Source organism: Tupaia chinensis, unplaced genomic scaffold (genome assembly GCF_000334495.1).
Source record: "Tupaia chinensis unplaced genomic scaffold, TupChi_1.0 Scaffold000475_1, whole genome shotgun sequence".
Lineage (NCBI taxonomy): Eukaryota > Metazoa > Chordata > Mammalia > Scandentia > Tupaiidae > Tupaia > Tupaia belangeri.
The window spans coordinates 870,136-892,701 of NW_006159984.1; the positions used below are offsets into that span (position 1 = coordinate 870,136).

The window sequence follows — 22,566 nt, forward strand, 5'->3', positions numbered from 1 at the left end:
TCATTTTATGTGCTTATTTGCCATCTATGCAACTTCCTTTAAAGTCTCTGTTCAAACCTTTTGCCCATTCATATATTGGTTGTCTTCTTTTAACTAAGTTTTTAGATCTTTGCACATTATAGATACAAGTCCTTTATCAAAAGCATTTCAGACATTTTCTCTGGATGTGTGGTTTGTCTTTACATTTTCTTTCAAATGCAGGAGTTCAAATTTTTCCTTAACTTCTTGAGATTTTGATATTTCAGCTACAAAAATCTCACCTAATCCAAGATCACAAAGTTTTATAGGCTTCAGTTTTATATTTATGCTTATGATCTATTTGAGTAAAGTTCATAATATTGTGTAGGATATTGATCAAAATTCTTTTGAGGGAGAGAGTATTGCTATTCAATTAATTTAACACCATTTGTTGAAAAGACTAACCAACTCAACAAATAAAAAATTTACTGGTAAATTTTTACAAATGGCTAATAATATAATTGCCTAAAAGTTGTGTTCTCAAATCTGCAATGATTTGTATATAGCAAAACATTCTCAGGCTATGGTGGCAACAAAAGAAGGAGCTATATATTTTCTAACTCAGTCTTTTAACAAGAGTCAGAGTCAACAAACGTTATTTAACAATTTAAAGAGGAATCTAGAAAAATTCAGAAGAGTGTTAACATTGTGCTGTGACAACAAGAGCAGAGTTGACAAGTGTATATACCAGAGACTGTGCAGGAGGGAGTGCAGAGTGGGAGGTAAGAGCGAGGGCTCAGGAAAAAATATATTAACAAAATGGAAAGTTATCTTTTGAGGATGATGTGCATGGTAATGTCTTTGACCAGATTGATATGCAATGCATGTATGCCTTGAAAATCTATATTGTATGCTGTAAATATAACAATGATTAAATATAAAATAAAATAAATTATATGTGCTTGATTATTTTTATAATATATATGACCACTGTGAACATTACTCTACTCTCTGTTGATACCACTTACTCTGTTCCTTAACTTAATTGTATGTGTATAGATGTCTTCTCTAGTTAATCTAGTTGGAAGACATTAAGACATTTTATCTTGCTTTCTATGTCTTCTTTGCAACACACTTATTAAACATGTGCTAATCATAAAGACATTTGCATATCTATGTTTACTGTAGCATTATTCACAAATGCTAACACATGGAATCAGCCTACGTACCCAACAACTGATGACTGGATTTTAAAAATAGAGCACATAGGGGCTAGCAGGTGGCATGGTACTTAAGGCGTTGGACTGCCACTTGTCTGACAGTAGTTTGATTCCCAGTCCTGGAAGCTTGGAAATCATTCTGTGTACACGTGTGCATGTGCCCCAAATCCCAAGAAGATAATAAAAGGAGATGAGATTGTGGTGCAGCCATCCCACTAGAAAGTGATTTCTCACTTTCTCTTTTTCTGTTTCTCTCTTTCTTGGGTGAGCGCATGTGCCCTATAACAAAAGAAATAAAAATAAATAATGTGGCACATAGACACTACAGAATACTACTCAGCCATAAAGAACAGTGACACTGTCATTTGATACATAGTGGATAAATCTGGAAGCTATAATGCTAAGTGAAATAAACATCTATGAAAGAGAAACACAATATGTCTCTACTCAATATGTAGTGAATGTCTGCACTTTATGGCAGAAATGGAAAGATCCGAAGACATAATAGTAAGAAGAACAAACGTAGATACCTGAGACTATATGGGAGGAGAGTATATTGTGGTTGAGAGAGGTTCAGCAAAAAACACTTATCAGACACAAGAAGGTAAATTTTGTTGTTGAGAATGTATATGATAATATCCTTAATTTGACTATCACACCTTGAATGTATGCTTTGAAAAGCCTTATTGTTTGCCATACAGGTGTACAACTAAATGTAAATAAAAAAGTATAAAATAAAAATTAAATGTGCTAATATTAAAAAAAAGAAACAAACTTTTTTTTATTTGATGTAGCGATAGGAAAGGGCATCTTCACCATACTTTTCATGCCACATCTCTAGCTCTCCTATGTGGTAGGTCTCTACATTTTTATATATCAGTCTTAGAAATCAGACAAAGGTCAGCAAAGGTCCACACTGAAGACAGAGAGAGCAAAATTGTGACTTAGAAAAATCAGATATAATACAGATATATAATACAGTCATATATATGTCTACCTATCAAAGTCACCCTAATACTCACCCTAATATTCAAAAAAGATACAGGCATCTGAGTTGTGAAAAGGCAAACAAATGAAAAGACTTTCTCTGGGAGGCAAATTAGACCTAATGTAAACTGTAAAATGAACTGGAAACTGGGCCTGCTCTGGCCTAGTCAGCCGAATGCAATGCAAAGACTAAGCCCCCCTGGGGTGGAGGGGGGCAGTCAAAGTGAAACATCACCTGATACATAAAACAAAGCTAAGTCTAGTCAAGCCTCTCAAGATATTGCCACAAAAAGGGGGGGAGGTGAGGGTATAAAACAAATAGCCATATGACTGTTCACAAAGGCAAACAACCGAAGCACATAAAAAAAATACAAATATAACTTAAAAGGATAATATCAAATTTCTCAATTCTGATTGAGACAGAAGAATAGGGGCTACACTGGGAGGATTGTAGTGTTTGACAAACACATGTAAGTCATTCTGCAGCCAGGCCATTTACAAGCGATAATTTCTGAAGACTGAAAATACTGTGCAGGGCTCATGTCTCCAGGGTGCGGAAATTTTTTTCAACTCCTAGTTCCTGAGCACTTCACTAACGTAGGCCACAGCTGCTCACTGTTGACTCCATATCGATATGACAGAAAGCTGGCTCAAGGAGGGAAATTTGAAGGACACTTTGGAGATTATTCTCTACAGGACTGATATTCGATTGTGTCACCAGCATAATGTGGCCATCTTTCCTCTCCTCCCCGCTGTTCTGTTTCAAGTCCTTTAACTCTTTCTGTTGGTTTCTACTCCTCAACGCAATGCTCTCCACTGAAGTATCAGTGACTTCATAGACAGCCCCATCCAGGACCTCTTTTCAAGGACTTGATATAAGAGGCTGTATTAGTTTTCTAGGGTGGCCATAACAAATTACTATAAAGTGTGCAGATTAAAAAAAGAGAGAGAGAGAGAGAAATTTGGGAGGTAGAAGTCCAAAATCAAGGTATTAGCAGAGCCATGCTCCCTTTGAAGTTTCTAGAGAAGAATTCCTCTTTGCCCCTTTTAACTTCTGGTGACTCCTGGCACTTCTTGTCTTGTGGATGCATTATTCTGATCTCTCCCTCCATCTTCACATGATTGACTTCCCTGTATGCGTCTCTTTGTCTTCCCATGACTTTCTGATAAGGACACCAGTAATTGGATTTAGGGCCCACCTTAATCCAATATGATCACATCTTAACTAGTTATATTTTTAAAGATCCTGTTTCTAAGTAATACCTAGAAAATCTTAGAGTAAAACTATTTCTAAGTAAGTTCACATTCTAAGGTTTCAGATGGGCATACATTTTGGAAGGATGCTATTCAACCCCATATAGAAAGCAATGTTTAAAGCACAAGGATATATTTTTTCTTAGTAAAAGTGTAAAATTGCACATTTCAGATGGCGAAACTAAGGAGAAGAGACAGTTTGGGAGACAGGAGAGCCATTCGAAGGCCCACACATCCCATCCCAAACAAATACATCACTTGAGTTTATTTTGGGGAAAAAAAAGCAGCAAATGAGTTTTAATTATTTTTAAATGCTTTTATAAACATTAAAAATTATATTATGCATCTTCATTTCTATCTTACTGGATACCTAAGAGTTTGGGGATCCCAGATGGCAGTACCAGAGTTATTTCAAGATTTGAGCATTTGGACCCCATCTTTGCTATTCACTAGTAGAATGTCTGTGTACAACTCATAATCTTCTAAGACCTTGGTTTCTTCATCTGTAAAAAAAGAAGCTTAAAAATAGTAACTGCCTGATAAGTTTGTTGTAAAGATTAAATGAAATAGTTCATGTAAGGCAACCATGCTAGTAGTGCCTACCTAACACAAAATAAGCCCAATACCAAATCAGTCATTGATACAAGGTACCTACTGCCACTATTAATAATTTAATGTTATTTTTATTTTAGATGTTGGAGCAAGATATAAAATAATCTAAATATAGATACAGTGAACTTTTCTTATTAAACATGACTCATTATAAGCACTTTTTAGTTAAATATTTACTTTGTCTTTACTTTTTAGAACATTTTTTAACTTCCTGACACATGAGTTATCCTGTGTTTTCTCAGTTTACATCCTGTTGCTTCTCAAAGTGCATTTTAAGAATGCAGAATTTGTAGGTAAACAACCTAAGCTGAAAACCTACTGCCTGTAATTCCTAGTTACATAACCATGAGTAAATTACATAACCTCTCTGTACATCAGTATCCTCAAAAACAAAGAAAATGTTTAATAATTTTATTTACCTCATAGGCATAAATATTAAATAAAGTAATTTGTGTAAAGGACTGTGCACTTTTTTGGAATATGATAATCTCTTAGTAAACAATAATGATTATTGCTATAATTAATATAGCCACTAGCCTCCCATCAAGCTGCCTGATTTTCACTTTAATATTTCTACCAAAGATACCTTTGCAATGTTCTCATTTAATCCTCAGAACAGCCCATTAGATAGTTATTATTATTCCCATTTTATATGGAATCAAACTGAGGCCTAGGACAATGAAGAAACTTAATTAAAGTGATATAGCTAGTAAAGGGTGGATAAAGATTTAGAAAAAGCCCTAGCTTATTTCTAAGCCCAGGTGTTTCTATAAAAGTACACTGCCTTCTAATAGCAGTTGTTGTGGGCAAAGCTTCATTTGCCTTTTCTTTCTTTATATACATATATACACACACATATATATGTAATTTAATATATATACACACACACATATATATGTAATTATATATATATATATATAGTTAAACATGCCTAGGGTCAAAGTCTTGAAACCCTCAGTATCCTCAAAAACAAAGAAAATGTTTAATAATTTTATTTACCTCATAGGCATAAATATTAAATAAAGTAATTTGTGTAAAGGACTGTGCACTTTTTTGGAATATGATAATCTCTTAGTAAACAATAATGATTATTGCTATAATTAATATAGCCACTAGCCTCCCATCAAGCTGCCTGATTTTCACTTTAATATTTCTAGCAAAGATACCTTTGCAATGTTCTCATTTAATCCTCAGAACAGCCCATTAGATAGTTATTATTATTCCCATTTTATATGGAATCAAACTGAGGCCTAGGACAATGAAGAAACTTAATTAAAGTGATATAGCTAGTAAATGGTGGATAAAGATTTAGAAAAAGCCCTAGCTTATTTCTAAGCTCAGGTGTTTCTATAAAAGTACACTGCCTTCTAATAGCAGTTGTTGTGGGCAAAGCTTCATTTGCCTTTTCTTTCTTTATATACATATATACACACACATATATATGTAATTTAATATATATACACACACACATATATATGTAATTATATATATATATATATAGTTAAACATGCCTAGGGTCAAAGTCTTGAAAGAGCATAACATACATAAAATGGCTACTAGCAGAGTTTGAGACCAGGGTTATTAACATATCTAGGGCCCACTTCCCTGATGCCTTCAATATCCCTCACTTCACTTGCTTCTCTCAATAGAGAGAACTGATGTTTTACAAATGAAGTTTTGCCTGAGACATGTTTGTAAAATATTTTCAAGCCTGGCCTAATGAAACATAACAGTGTCTAAGGTCACAATAAAGAGTAGTTTCCTCACTACACTTTATACCATGAACAACCCTGTGATCAGGGAATGCTCATAGTACACTAAATGATTAGATAATCATCCTTTAGAGGCAGCTTTACTATTTACAAAGCACATTTACATTGATAAAGAACAGGGTAATCAAAATAATGACAATAGCTATCAAAAGCCTCTACAGTTCCATGCACTGTGCTAAGTGCTTGACATACGTTATCTTATGAGAGACATTCTATGAGGTAGTATTTATAAGGTAACCCTATAGGATGGGTATTATTACTTATTATTCCCATTTTATAGATGACAAATGTGAGGCTCGGAGAATTCAGTAATTTGACCACAAAGCTTACAACGTACAGCACAGCAGAAACTGAAACCCAGGGCTTTCAGACTCCCTAGTATGAGTTCTTAGCTATTAGGTTACACTATGCCTTACAGTCGGAAAGTGAACCTGACTTTCAGTTTGTCCAGCCTGACATATGATAGGTATTCAAGTAATAGTGGTTATAATTTTTTATATATTATGAAAGGTAAAAAAAAATAGTAAAATGCCTCACCTATACCCACATCAGTTAATCCAGAAGACATCTGTTGAGTTGTTTCATCTTTGAAATGAGATACAAAAGAAAGGTTTACAGTGTTCATTTCTCCATTTTCATTCTGGTGCAGGTGAGCTCAAACTGTAAAGCCTTCACTGGCTCACTGAGCAAAACTGCTAAAATTTCTCTTCTGTCAGCCCATAACTGCTGTCCTGAAGTAAGCATCATCAACCAGTATGCACTTTGCTATTAAACAATAACTACTGCTTTCTGAGTATCCTTTTAAAATGTAAATTTGCCCTGAAAAATAAGCAGAGAAAGTCAATGACTTATGGCAATGAAGATGAGTTTATGCTGAGGTAGAATACTAGGGGTAGACCAACCATCTAAGGAAACGTCATCCAAAAGCAGACAGGCAGACTTGATGGCAATTCAAACTTGTGCTGAGGTCTGCTGAGGTTGGAGTCTGACACCAATTTTTCAGAATTGAGAGTAAATTAAGTATTTGAACCATTGTTTCATACCATGTTGACCTTTAAATAGCAAAGCTAACTCTGTGATACTTGTCCAGACCTTCTTGAGCATCTTTGGAACAGCATTACAAGTAACATTTGTTTACTTTCTCTCACCAACAAATCCCCTACCATTACCTCATGTATACATACCTCTTTCCTTCATTTACAAGCATAATTCTAAGCAATCCAGAAAGTAAACTTCAGCTCTCAATAGTTTTGTTGAATTTGAGCTATTTCTCTTCTCATCTGACCTATACATGAGCAAATAAAATAATTTAGAATTAGTTTTAGCACTAATATAGAAAAGGAGCAATAGTAGCCAAATATGGCTCCTTTCTGAAGTTCTCAGTACTTGATAAAGTATAGATGGCAAGGCCTCACCTCCAGGGATTTGGGGAACCATTATATACCGCTGTTTCATAGATAGCATGTTCAAAATGCAATGTGCAATTCACTTACAATTCAATGTATAAATCTTGAGTGATATTTTACATATGTAAAATCCATGTGATTATCATTCAGATCAACATATAGAATATATCTTTCACTGACACATGAAAAGTTCTCTGTGCTCCTTCTCAGTCAATACTCCCACATTCTCAGAGGTAGCTATTACTCAGAATTGTGGCACTATTGGCTTAATTTACTTATTCTTGAAGTCTGTATGAATGGCATCATTTACTCTTTTGTTTCTGGCTTCTTTCACTTAACATAATGTCTTTCAGATTAATTCATGTTCTTGTACTGATAACAACTACAGTATTTTCTTCCTACACAGAAAACCATTAAATATTGAAGAATGAAGAGACTTTAAAGATTATATTTCAGATGACAGTTTAGGCTCAAATGCCCACAAGGAACCAGGCAGAGAAAGCAGAAAAGTAGATGTCATGCAATAGGGAATGGTGGAGCTGTGGAAAACTAGTGTGTTTCCAACTAAAAGAAACCACTGGTATTTACTCATCTCCTGTTATTTCTTGTCACATGAGAATGTGGACCTAGCATAACCAGATCTTCCTTTTTGTTTTCAAGAAAAGTTGGAAATCTGAATTGTCTTCTATATTCTCCTGATTTTTAATCAACTTTAAAATAAGTATGACCCTATAAAAACTTCTCTATAGGCTACATAGAGCCCACAAGTGGTCAGTTCGCAATCTCTGTTTAGAGCAGCCTCCCCACTTCCAAATAAAGAAATAAGCCTCAGAAAGCTTAAGATTTCTCTATGGTCACAAAGAAACTTGTGGGGGGAGGGGCAGAGCTGAAGCAATCTGGTATAATATTGGGTTGTCTGGAAAGTGATGATGCATTTTTCTATGCATTTTTCTAAATAACCTAATAGTTTAGAAAACAAAATATGAAGAAAGACTGAGATGTAGTGCTATCTCTATCATTTATTCTTATGTGAACCCTTGGCACTTTAGCCCTTCTGGGTCTTAGTTTTCTCATCTGTGAAATAAAGAAACAAAATAATGACCTTACAGGCTTATTGTGAGAAATGGCTCAGTTAATGTATGTAAAGAGCTTAGTATAGTACCTAGTACACAGTAAGTGCTATAGAAGTATTCAATTTATTGTTTTTATTCCCAATGATAATGTATAGGAACTATAATATTATTTATAATTTCTGAGAAATCAGTTTCTTCAAGACAAATTATGAAAATATGATACTAGGATATTTCTATTTTTTCAGGATTGATAAAACAGAAAATGTAAATGGGTTACTAATGCCAATGCCACACAATCAAAATATGTTTAAATGATTTTTAACTAGAGAATGAAAAACATAGCTTCCAATTGAAAAATATTCCAATCAGAGTCTCTAATAAGTAAAAAAAAGTTTTCTCTTTTTTTCTTTTTTTTGAAAGTTGAGCTTTGGCTCAAACCAAAGTAGAGTTTTGGTTAAACTTCAAGACAATTAGAAGGATTTGTTAGAAATATAGGTATTTTACCTGGTAATGTAAAAGCTGTGGAAATAATAATAATAATAATAATGTAATCCTAATACCAATTTCTACTGCTTTTAGAGTCTTTCAAAACTTTTTTTTTTTTTTACAAATTTGAGAAATTTAGCTGTTATAAATAGAAGGCACATAGGAACTCATCCAACAGCCATCACTTCCTACATGAGAGAACACACCCAGAGAGATTGCTACACGCCCAAAATCACATTGCAGGGTTGTGGAAGAACAAGAATTTGGCTCCTCTAACTAGTCAGAGAATGTGAAGACTAGAAATAATTAAATCCTGAGAATTACAAGCAGCATGACTGCATTTGCAACTTTAGCACAGAACTGAGAGAGGGAGTTGTGAGCTAAGGAAATCATGTAAATGTCCTTAGAGGAGGTAGTTTCTGAATCAGACCTAGAGAGGAGGGTCAGATTTCTTCTTTCTTTTTTCTTATTTATTTATTTGTTTGTTTTAAGAGAGAGATATTTGCAATAGGGCATGTGTACTGGCCATAGAGACAGAGAGAAATAGAAAATGAGAAATCACCCCCCAAGGGGGATGGCCATGCCACAATCCCTTCTCCATTCTCCTCAGGATCTTAAGCACACTTACACATGCACCCAGCATGAGTTTTAGGCTGCTGGGTCTAGGACTTGAACTAAGGTCAACTAAGTGGAACTCCAGTGACATAACCACTACGCCATCTGCTGGTCCCAGCAGGTCAGATTTTTAACAGTAGAAAGCCAGTCAGAATACATACCATGCAATCAAAAGCAGGGTACTTATGCTGCATGGGTGGCATAAAGTAAATACTAATAAGGCTAGTAGCATATAGATAAAGGTGAAGGGAAGTATTACCAGTGAGGGAGGAGGGGGCTACATCGTTTTCAATACTAAATCAAAAGACTTATGCATGAAGCCCCAGTGAGTCAGGAATGTTCCTTTTAATTTTCTTTTTTCACAAAAAAAAAAAAAAATGCAGGCTCACATTTCTAAGAAATAATCCGAATGCTGGTCCAGCCATGGTAATGCAACAGCAATGCTATACTCTGTCATATTGGAAATCACATGGAAGATCAGGGTTCAGTGCCCAGTCAACATGTACATGCCAAGTACTCAAACTTCTGATCCTGGCTGGCCAGGAAAACTGTGGGGAGGAGTGCAGTATAAGATCCTGTTGAGGGTACTTGTTTCTCTTTCGAAATAAATAAATAAGCTTCAAAACCCAAATGCTAAAGAAAATGTAAAATGAAAACTAGAAATTCCCTTTGTGACCATTACCCAGAGTTACCATGATTAATAGTTCCTTCTGAAACTTGCCAGAAATGTTCCCCATGGGTTTTTTCTTAATTAATAATATTTTCCAAATTGTGCTCTCTATTGCAGTTACCTGCTATAGTACACTGAATGGATCACACCAAATGTGAGTTACACAAATGCTGAAAGTAAATAGTATATAAGTACTGCCTGGCCTGTTTAACAGCAACTGAAATGATTAAATCATTAACTTTCTTAAGAAATAAAGAAAGCTAAAATGCTTTTTCAGTCCTTGACAGATAATTCATCAGTGTAATCTTTCTTATTTTTCACATGCTGATGATATCTGCTCTGCTGATATGCATGGAGAAAATACAAGTGTCCCAGGAATCTGATGTGACTCCTTGCTACTGATGTTTTCTTCTTCAGTCTTTTAGCCAAGAAATAATCAGAGAATAAGAAGAGGGCTACCTTTCTGTTGGGGGTACACACAAAGTAGTTTTACATAATCCAGTTTTGCCAGAAAAATCTAATAGAGTACTGACAAGAGCAAAACAATGATAGAAATGCAATGGAAAGAAATGAGGAAATGGAATTTGGTTATGCAAATATGATCTTAGCGTGTGGGAGACTGCGCACCAGCGAATATTGCCCTTAGGTTTCGGTTTCTCAGCAAATAATTACACAATGCCAAAGGCCATGATTGGCTCCCTTTCAAAACCCCACCTTCAAAACCATACTGTGATTGGACACTTCCCATAGCAAATTGGTGATCTTAGAATCCCTCAGATTTGCATATCCAGCACCTCATGATTGGTCCATAACAGCAACCAATCATAACCCACCTTTTACAATCCTTCATTTAAGCAGTCACCACCCACCAACACGTATATAACTATGATCCCTGGCCCACAATCTCCGGATGACCCTGAAGAGTTGTAACACTGTGTCGTCCCCAAGTTATAACATTGCCCCGTTCGTCCTGTCTCTCACTCCTTCCCTCAGGAAACCTGTTTGACTGTCCTGGGGGTCAGGACATTAGAGGAAGTGATTGAGATAATATAGTTAAACCAAGAGGGTCATGCTAGGGTTAGCTTGAGATAGTTTTAGTACCTGGCTTAAAGGAGGTAAGGAACTAAGTCATTCTGAAGGTGAAGGAAATCAGCCGAGATTGCAGGATGTTAAGAAAATGCACATTAGAAAGCTCTTGAAAATATTTTAAAAGATGATTAATAGAACCTATTAAAAAGTCTATGAGGTATTTTTGTGGTGGAAATGTTTAATAGGTACTAGTAACTCAATGAATTAATAAAATACATAGTGAAGTTAGAAATGCCAGAGTCGCACATTTCTTGATAATGGATGTTGGTTCTTCAAAAATTTCATGGGAAGTGCATATTCTGAAAAAAAAAAACTGCATGGATTTTTTAAAAAATTGTTTCAAAATAAAATTGTGCTTTACTTCTTTTACTTTTTTCATAGTTTTTGAAATTCACCCTTACATTTGCTTGGTACTGCCATCTTTCTACTAAATCTCAACTTTCTCTATGAGTATCTCTGTTTCACATTATGTCTGTGAATTTACATGCTTCCTTCACATATCCTACTAGGTTTCATCCAAACAGAACTGTTACTTCTCCCCTTTAAGGCTGCAAGTCTCATTCTCTGCTTTTCTTTTCACTGTTTCCTTCATTGGGGGTACCCTTTCTTTTTTATCCCTACCAATTTCACCTCCATGTTGGGATGATCATATTTTGCTTTTCTTTCACAATTAACCCAAAAGTTGAACTCATTGGCTGGTCCTGTGGCCTAACAGTTAAGGGAGTCAGATCCCACATGGCCAACCACAGTTTGAATTGTGGCCCGTATGGCTTGAAAAACACACTGGGGTGTAGGTGCTTGCGTGTCCAAAATCCCAACAGGATGGAGACATGGAGGAGAAGGGATTGCAATGTGACTATGTTTCATTGGGTGGTTCTTTCCCCCTCTTCTTCTCTGTCTCTCTGTCTCTGTCTCTCTGCCTCTCTCTGGTGAACACATGCACCCTCTAGCAATTATAATAATAAAATCCTGGCTCATAAGCTACCTTTTTTTCTGAGTTTTCTCAGTCTATCCCTCAGTCTTCTGCACCCCTACCCCTGCTATCACATCCACAACTCTCTTCCCACTTCCAAAGGACTTTACCTATATCTCATAGGACATCTACCACTGGGAGACTACTGCATATTAATATTAAAGTACACATTTTTTCTGCTCCACTGCCTTAAACTCTTTGAGGAAAAGTTCCAAGTAGCTTCATCTTTGAATTATTCACCCAGCACACATACCCAAAACATACACATCACACATATATACATGTGCATATAGACACATGTGGGTATATAAACAACTATAAAACAGTGCTTTTAACTGCCTGGATGCTCAATAAATATTTGTGAAAAGAGAATAAGAAAGATGGGACATGGGTTTACATTATGGAAACCAGAATATATTAAAGCAATCATGCTATGTTGGTTTATATACAAAGCGTTGAGAGAAATTTTGTTTGAATAAACTAGATAAGCTCACATATGAAAATCAATGATAATAACTTGTACGTTCAATATGATTTTAATCATCAGCTACAACATAGCAGATATCTATTATTACTTATTAACATTATTTCTAATCTTTACTGAAAATCAGTAATTACCTATTATTATGTCTTACTTTCCAGGTAAGGAAAATGAGTCTCAGAGAATTTAAGTAGTTGGCCAAGATCATACATCTAATAAAAAGCAGAACTGGAGGCCCAGACATGGTGGCACAGCTGTTAGGGTTCCATTGCTTAACACTGGAGCCATATAGGAGGCTGAGGTTTGGATCATCAGTCTGTCTAAACACATCATGTGTGCCTGTGCATGTTAATGATTCTGGTTGGTTGAGAGGCTGTGGGGAAGTTCATGGCATGATGAGATCCTGTCAAGGGTGACTATCTCTGTCTCTCTCTCTCTCTCCTCAATAAAAATAAAATAAAAAGCAGAGTTGGAAACGGAACCTAAGTCTGCCTTATTTCAAAACCTATGCTCTTTCCACTAGCAAATTTTCTCACAAATATTGTCTTATTTGTACTGTAAATTAAAAAACTACAAATGTGTCAAAGTTGGGTATTCTCTCTCTGTAGCACCCCATTCACTGCTGCATCTTCCACTCTATACATTCACCTTCCTCTCCAGTCTCTCTGAGGGTTTCTCTAATGCAGTGCTGAGGGCCTAACAACATTGTGGTAGCAGGGCTCTGAGTGAGATAACCCTCAAAAGGAGGGAAAAACCCAGAAGGAAAAAATTGGGGAACGTATGAATAATAGTTATGTGTCTAATTCTTTGACCTCACTCCCAACTCCCCTCATCGTACTCAAGCTTCCTTTTCCATCTCTTAGAGGATTTCCTTTTGTTTAACTATGGTACAATCCCTTTTTGGATTCCATGACATTTTTTTTTTTTTTTATGAGAGTTGGTGGTCAAAGAACAGTTGTGTGCAGGACCACTTTTCTCTCCAGTCCCACTGAAAATGGAACCTTAAGCAGTCTGCAACCTTACAAAGACCATACCATCCCTATGACCTGGTTGAAACTGCTAGATGTAAGCCTAGGCATTAAAAAGTTAAAATCTCCTTTTATATGACTTTTTAAAAATACTAAACCATAAAAATATTTTATAGAGATTTTATTCCCATAGGGCATGTGTGCTCACTGGAGAGACAGAGAGACAGAAAGCAAGAAATCATCCCCCAGGGGGGATTGCAACACAGCAATCCCTTATCTTCCATTCTGTTCTTGAGATCTTAGGAACAAATACACACAAATGTGCCCTGTGTGAGTTTAAGCCACCGTATCCAGGACTCGAACTGCAGTCAACTATGTGGAAGTCCAGCAATGTAACCATTATGCCATCTGCTAGTCCCATAAATTTTATTTTTAACTTACCAAAATAATGCACATTTCCTGAGTTTTTTAAGCATCTTTATATATGTTCTGATATCATCTTTCCTCTTCTATCTATTCTCTTACTCTCCCTTCCCTCTCAACCTCTCTCTCCCTCTCTCCTTCTCTTTATTCCTCTTTTATCTCTTCCTCTCTATTTCTCTACCTTTCTCGTGCCATACTGGTACAATTAGCTAAGACTTAATCTGCTTTCTGGGTGAACCAGCATTGGCAAAATCCAGAGAGTAGGGGTCCAGGAAGTAGAAGAGAAGAGTAGGGGTCCAGGAAGTAGTATTGTCCAGATACCTACAATAAGTATATATATATGTGAGCGGGATTATAACAAAGGCCTCCTGGTTTCCCTATTGGGTTGTGATGGTGCTTGCTTTAGCGCTTAACTAGGACACATTGGTCGGCACATCACTATGGTTCAATGAAGCCAGAGCATTAAAATCATTAGGTAAATCTGTTAACACTAGAGGCTGTATTGGGTCACTCTTAAAAGAAAATCAAATATGGAACCATCTACAGGGTGTAACCTGAAGGATGCCAAAATGATATCTCTGCTCCAGGATATGTCTCCTAACAAAAGAGTCTTAAAGGGGTTGCTATATTTCAAAATACCCTGTGAAAATTGAAAGTCCTTTGAGGTAGTAGATCAGTAGAGATTTATTTTGCAAAGTGAAAGCTTATAAGGAGAAAGTTCTATTTAAGTATGGAACAATAAATAAAATGAGAAAATGGTAAATGTCATGAAGGTAGATGAAAAAGTGGCAAATTTCGACTCTCAGAATGGTACTGTTATCGACCTTGTTTCCATCCCATTATCAGGTGCTCTGGATGTGAGTAAGGAAAATTATTGTTCAGTTTTCCAACTTGCTAAAGAATTTGTAACTTCCACTACCTCAATGTTTTGTTATTGGGTATTACTGACAATGGAAAGTTTCAACCTGTACTAAGCACATCATGGGTTAAATTCAAGAAAGTGCTGCAGGCTTTAATTCAACCATGGGAATAAAACAAAACAAAACATACATCAGGGTGGGACTGACCCCAGCAGGTAGCTAGATACTGTGTCAGAGACCTGTGGAGTAACCAGTCCTGTTGACTCTTTTCCAGGGTTGGAAGAGTGAGGGATAACAGCTTCCATTGCTTAAAGATGCCACTCTGCTAGTTGGGGCGAGGAAAACCCCAGCAGAGACCTAAAATGTTTCAGATCATATATTTACCCAAAAAAACAAAATTATGGTTAATAGAAAATACAAAGTAGAATTTCATCTCATTCATTCTTTTGCTTCTCTTTCTGCCTAAGCTATCAACATATGTAACTTATTAACATAACTGAGCATGAATATTTTTTACTATTGTGTAGTCTTTTCATATCTGTTAAATAAACACATCTCTCCTTTTTCCTGAAATATTCATTTGCCCAGTTGACAAAACCTCCGTTAGTTAAAATGTTTTATAATCATTCTAAAAGTTCCATAAGTTCCGTCATATTGTGAGTATAAGAAGAAGGATTAAAATGTAAGAGAAATATGATGAGAGTTTGGATGTGATTACTTTCCTTTTCTTACTTGACTAATTCAGCATATTAAAACCACGTCAGGCATTTTGACAAAAGTCAGTGTAGCTCTTTTTTCCATTCAAAAAAGAATAATTCTCTATATTTAGGTAGTTTGAAACTTGTACTTAAGGACATTGAATTTGGTGTTTGCTCTTTAGTGGAGGAAGGTGAGGAAAGAAAGGTCCTTATGTTTACTCACTGAATAAATATGCCTATAGGCCAGGCACTATTTGGTGCTTTAGTCTATGGACTTTTTAAACATCTATTTTGGCTGGTTCAGAATCCCCATGTTAATCTTTTCATCTTCCTGCTGCTGAAGTGCCTCCAGTTCTGATTCTACAGAATTATTTGGTAAACTAAACCATCCATAACCCAATCAGGAAGAAAAGATTAAACCTCCTGCATGTTGTAAAATCAATGCCATAAAATCCACCTACTGTAGATTTTCTTAGTATGAATGCCTTCATTCAGCTACTATACAATTATAGCAAGTTTATCTATTCAGTTTTCCATTTAACACATTTTTAAATAAATTAAAATGAAGTTACTACTGCTATACATTACTGTTACATTATTATTGACCTTTCTTGGGTGTTAGCAGCTGCCAGATACTGTGCTAAGCCTTTACAAACATTATTTCAATAAATCTCTGTGACAACCCTATAAAGTTAAATGCCATTAATACCTCCATTTTACAGTTTTGTAAACTGAGGTTTAGACTTTTAAGTTTTATAGGGCCTCACTAATTTACAAATTTGTATATATCGTAATTAGTGTAGAGAAACAATTAGTGAAGGGTTGTGACAACTTGACAGCAAGAGTAGAAAAACACAAAGGAAAAAGAACATACGACAAATTAAAAAGCACAGTAATTCAGAGATTTGTAATTTGAAGATGGACCACTATATACCTCTTATAGCTTTTAGAAGGCAACATGCGTATGACCCCAAACTATTAAAAATAGAATAAATTACATTCAAGATTATCTACTTAAGAATGAGTGAAGAAGTAGGGGCTGAGCAGCAGTGCAGTGGTAAAATGTGATGTGATGCTCTGTGAGGCTGACCCACATGGAAAAGTTCCAGGTTTTCCTCTGGAGACTTCTCTGAATAAGCCAGACATGCAGGTGCCTATGATCTGGGGCTGGCTAAAGCTAGGGGTGGATTGCAGCATAAAGTCCCTGTTGGTGGTGATCTCTTGCTATATCCCTTTTGCTCATGGGAGAAGTAAGTAAAGAAACTTTTTTAAAAAAGAATGAATGAAGAGCTGTAACATATGCTATAAATATTTGTCTGATCTTTCAAATTGGTAAAATAAACATCAACTCTGCATTTTGGTTTCTCAAAGGGAAGGCTTCAGCTATCTGAAAATTCACATTCCATGATGATGGTGGTATTCTCATGTGTGGTACATTTCTAAAAAATAAACTTATTTACAGAGTACTTTCCTTTTCAAAGCTTCTACCTTCAGGTTCAGCTACCCTAGTCTATTAATTTGCTGTGGCTTGGGCCTATTCCATCACCAGGGTTAACCCATTATGCCGACTAATACGTAATTGACCATTTGTAAAGGAGAACTGGAACCTTGATTTAATGTGTGATTTGTAGCGGCCTAATACAGCCTCCTAGCTCACTCCTTACTAAGAGGAAAATAATTACCCCTATGCCTCCATCTAAAATGGCCATATGGCCTATGCCCAAGATATAACTATGATCTGGCATGAGAAGAAAAAGTAAGATCCTGAGCAAGGTCCCTTCCCAAGAGGCTAGATCCTAGTGAGATACCTGGGTGCTGCATGGAGCACCTGAATGGCTCAGGAAAGCATGAGAACCCTGGGCCAGGAAATTCAGAAAGAGTCAGAAGCCCTGCCAAGAGTCCTATAAGCACTCAGCAGCAAAGCAGGACTCCCCCACATTCTTAGTTATACCTTTTCTCTATTTGTTTATCTTAAGTTTCCAGGAAAAAATTGCAAAGAGGGTCCCTAGGAACTGAGTAGGTGGGCAAAAGAAGGGACTGAGGGGCTGCAGGCTGTTCTCAGTGAGAATTAAACAAAAAGTTCAATGTGGGGAGAGTAAGGGTAGGTTTCATGAGACAGACATAAAAAATAAAAACCCAAACTACTGTGGTCATTCAGAAATGTTTGCAACTTTTCACAAGGGCAGTGGTTTTACCCCAATTTTCCTGGCCAAATATTTATTAAAGAAACCAAGGATCAAGTACATCAGTGCAGCATCCTACTTTCCTTACGGCTCCAAACTGTGAGGTGTTAAAAAAAAAACAAAACTCTTCCACATGAAATAGTTCTATGTTACAGAGAAGGATAGTTGTAACATATTCTGGGAGTGGATGTGCTTGTTTGAGTTCAGTGTGTGCAGAAAAGTCAAGCCCCCACAGTCATTCACACACTTCCCTCCTCAGCGATGGGTATGCAGACAGCTGAGCTCCTGGACTAAGTCTCTGAATGGTAATGTACATTTATAAATATTATTTTCTTAACTATTTTTAGGCATTTTATAAATAATATGCATGTGTCTGCTGAACATGTATGTATATATATATAGTCAATCTTTGCTTGTTTTCTCGTGAGGCTGGTTCGTGTGGTTACTTATGTGGTATGATTTCTGCAGTGTCAGAAAGAGTTCTCCCCAACCTCCTACCCTAGTCACCAAAAATATCTCCTGGATTGGCCCACCACAGATCTTAAAAAGCCCATATGACTCAAGCATTTGATTTAGTCAGTGAAAGCAGCTGTTAAAATCCAAGTGTACAACACAAGATGACATGCACAGTTTGAGTTAGGTGCTTTTCTTAAATATCACAGGACTGGAACCAACATACATGCTTGGCCCAGATTTTAACCATGATACTGTGATAAAAGAAACACAGCATTGCTGAGCAGACTTTGTTCTGATTTATTTTTATTCTGATATGAGTGTTTTCCACAGTTTCTGATCCTTAGCTCCCACTCTTTTCACAGTGTATTTGACACCCCTTCCTGTGCTGCAGAGGCTCTCAGTGACCTCTTGCTAATCAGCCTTGGTGGGGCCCAAATCGTTACCCCTTGGAAAACTTACAGAGCCTGACGTCTGCCTGTGAGCATTTTTGGGAAAGACCTCACAACTGCCCAAGTAATCTCTCTCAGTAGCAAATTGCCAAAACAAGTCCATTTCCTCAAAAGATGATGGAGGACTTAGCAGCTTCTTACATTGCTCTGAAATTGGAGAATAAAATTCTGCAGGCTCAAGTGCAGAGGCTGATAGAAGAAAAGGTTGCCCTCCAGGCCCAGATCCCAGAGCTTCAGAAGTTCCGAGCAGCCAAGGATGAACCACTCCAAAAGCTTTCAGCAGCCCAGAAGCCCCGGAAGCCTCCAGAGTCCCTGGATCTCCCAGCAGCCTGGGAACCCCAAGAACTCCTAGAGGCCAAGGAGCCCCCAAAGCCACCAGAGGTTGAGGAATTCCCAAATTTCACAGAATCCCTAGGTCCCCCAGTAACCTCTGAGCCCCCAGAGATCATGAAGCTCCAGAAGAGTGCCGAGCCCCAAAAGCCTCAAGTCAGGGAAAGCCCAGCAGCACAGGAGTCCAGGGAGGTCCAGAAGCCCCTGGAGTTCTCAGAAACCCAGGAGTTCCAGGCACCACCAGTGGCCCAAAATCTCCTAGTAACCAGTGAGGCCCAAGAGCCCTCAGATACCTAGAATGTTCCAGAGGTCAAGGAGCTTCAGAATTCAGAACCCCAGAATCCTCCAAATGCTGATGAGCCTCAGCCGGCACCAGAATGCCAGGAGACCTCGGCACAACTTGATCCCCTTGAGCTTCCTGCTCCCCAGGAGCCTCCAGAGCTTCAGATCTGCCAGAAACTCCTGTATCCTTCAGATGCCCAGGAGTTCCTAGAACTCTTAGCACCCCAGGAATCCCTAGAGGGCCTAATAGCTGTTGAGACATCAGCAGCTCCAGAATTCTCAAATGCCCGCAATGAGTTAGGAGCTGTGACTTTCCCCGTAGAATACCCTTTAGCCTTCAGTGGGGATGCCCAGAAAATTCCTGAGATCCTAGTTGAACTCAGTAGTTACGTAAGAGTCAGAGGGCACCTTTATCCCACTGAAGCAGCCCTGACGAGCTTTGTTGGCAACTACTTCTCATGTGAGGCAGGAAGATGGTTCCAGCCCTTAGTGGATATCCAAAGTCCCCTGCTGGAGCAATTTGAAAGTGTTATTCAAGTGCTACAGGATACTTCTGACAATCCAGAAAATATAGAAGATGCCAATCACTGCATCCACCAGCTCTGCCAAGGAGAAGGCCCTGTCCACCAGGATATAACCCATTTCCACATCATTGCTCAGGACCTGAACTGGGATGAAATCACTCTCTGCATCCAATTTCAAGAAGGGCTTGATAGTTCTTTCCAAGATGAACTATCTTGCAGAAGCCCATCTACCAACTTAAACGATCTGATCACTCAGTGCATCAGCCTAGAAGAAAAGCTGAGTGGTAAGCTTGATCTCAGTCCTTCAGAGATAAGTCCTATTGAAAAGAGAGATGGTTCTGAGAGTCCACCAGCAGAAAAACAGCCTATCCAGGTTGCAAGCAAACACCCACACCTCAGTGAAGCTGAATGGGCCCGCCGTCGTGAATGCCACTTGTGCCTCTATTGTGGTCACCCTGGTCACTTTGCCAGAGATTGTCCTGTCAGACCTCATCATGCCCAGAAGGCGGGAAACATCGAGGCCCGGCAGTAAGGGGGACCCCGGGCGGGCCAATGTACAAATATGTGTCCCCCTCTCTTCCAATATACATGTCTCGTACCCTATGGCTGACCGTTGAAATTCGACTGGGAAGACGACAGTTCTTTGAGCAAGCAATGGTGGATTCAGGTTCCTACAGAAACAGCATAGACTATTCTGTGGTTCTTCGAGAAAAGCTGCCCATCCGCAGTAACATCTTTCCTCTGATGCTTGAAACTGTCGATGACCGTCCACTGACTAATGGTCCCATAACCAAAGAAACACCACCTGTTGAAGTTAAAATCGGAAATCATGTTGAAGAACTCCAATTTGATATTATTCATGCACCACGGTATCCTTTGATTCTTGGAATCCACTGGCTTGAGACACATGACCCAAACATTGAGTGGAGTACCCACACAGTGTCTTTTCCATCACGTTATTGTCACTACAATTGCTTCAGGCACAGGTAGAATAGAAGACGTCATGACGAAATAATGGCTGGGTAGATCCTACATCCCAGTGACTGCTCCTGGGAACCTATCTTGCATTACCTCAGCTTTCATCAACATTTGCTGCTCCTGAAAACATCCATTGAATCTTTGGCTATGAACTAAGGTTACCTGTACAACGACTCTGTCTCTGGGATCATGGACTGAACCTGATTACTTTGATCTGTTTTGTTTTGTTTCCCACATCACTGCTGCATGCCCTCTTCTCTGAACCCTGCATTTGAAAAGCTGTTTCAATTACAATTTATACTAACAATGTGCATGAAAATAGATATTAGAAACTAATACTGAAACGTATAGCTGTTAGACTGACTTGATTCTTTTAATAAGAATTTTCTTTTTCATAAAAATTGTAACATCTTTTCAATAAAGAAAAATAAATTTGCAAGTGATATTTTTAGAAAGAATCAATAAACATTGGCAATTTCTATATGTATTGAATTGTCTCTTGGCTTAGTCAAAGGAAAGGGATAAGGAACTAGTAAATTGGGAGAAAAAGGGAGAGTTAATAAATCGCTCAAAATTTGGGCAGAGTCTTGAACATTCCATGTTAGTAGTGACAGGTTATTGAGTGATGGACTAGGGAAAATTAAAGAGAGTAGGGAGCTTTTGGGTCTGAGATGGGGTGAACAATTGTGAAATTAGGAGAAAGGTGGAAGGAAGGTTGAGAAGAGGGCATGGAGAGGGATATAGAGGTGGTTCAAGGGATGGTTGGAAGTGCTGAGGGCAGAGGTAATTGGATGGGAAAAAATCCTATAAAAATAAAGGGAGCATTGATGAAAGATTGAGCAGCTTTGAAGGCAAAATTCTTGGACTCTACTAGTTAACCAGAGGGAACAGCACAGAATCAGGTAATGAGACCCCTTCAGTGACTCTCAGCGGCCCAGACATCCTGGTAAAGTGACAAGGGGAATTTGTCCTAAAGCTCATGTCTATTAATCTGGTCTTACCAGTGCACAGAAGCAGGACAACAGAAGTCAGGTTTCAACACATGAGATTATTATTAGCCAACTGTACCTTTCCTATATATATAGGTTGCCTTGTTCTGCTAGTCATGACACTTGCACAACACATTGGGAGTGCCAAGTCAAGGAAAGAAACTTATGCTCTTGTGAGCCTGAGGGGGGGGCTAGTGTTCTGACAAATCACACACACACACACACACACACACACACACACACACACACGAACTACAGGGCACAGGATATGGAGGGTATGAGACCTCTAGGAGAGATGTGAGGAATTGTTCAAGCAGACCCTAATTCTTTTCCTCTGTGTTTTCAACTCTCACGTGAGAGTTTTTCTCTTTGAAATCACTTAAAAATGATTCTTTACTTTACTTAGACAAAAGATAAAATAAGTTATACCCTAGAAAAACATACGGGATGAACTTACCATTAACTGGGGCCCTAATATATTCTGGTTACAATGTCAGGCATTTTTACACATATTAATTATCTCATTACTCCTAAGAACAATCTAGTGCTGAATCCCAGCAAGGCTAATTCACTTGCCCAAAGTCACAATAGGTAATAAGTGGTGAAGGCCCATTTGGCCACCAAAACCCATGCACTTTCCACTATGACATGGCAATTTCTAATGCAATGCTGAGGGCCAAACAACATTGTGACAGCAGAGAGCTAACAGCGATAACTCTCAGAAGGAGGGGAAAGCTCAGAGATAAAACTACAGGGACCATTTAGATAGTAGTTATGTGTCTCCACTTCCTTTGTTCTTATCCTCAATCCCTTGGTCGCCATCAAACTTC

At 37.8% G+C, this 22,566-nt stretch overlaps 1 protein-coding gene across 1 annotated transcript; it reads left to right on the plus strand.

The window, feature by feature from the left end:
• Window positions 1-18,747: 18,747 nt before the first annotated feature.
• On the plus strand, window positions 18,748-20,301 carry RTL3 (retrotransposon Gag like 3). The gene is given in 2 exon segments (XM_006155860.1): window positions 18,748-19,014; window positions 19,069-20,301. Coding segments are annotated over 2 exon segments (1,500 nt in total).
• The last annotated feature ends 2,265 nt before the right edge of the window (window positions 20,302-22,566 follow it).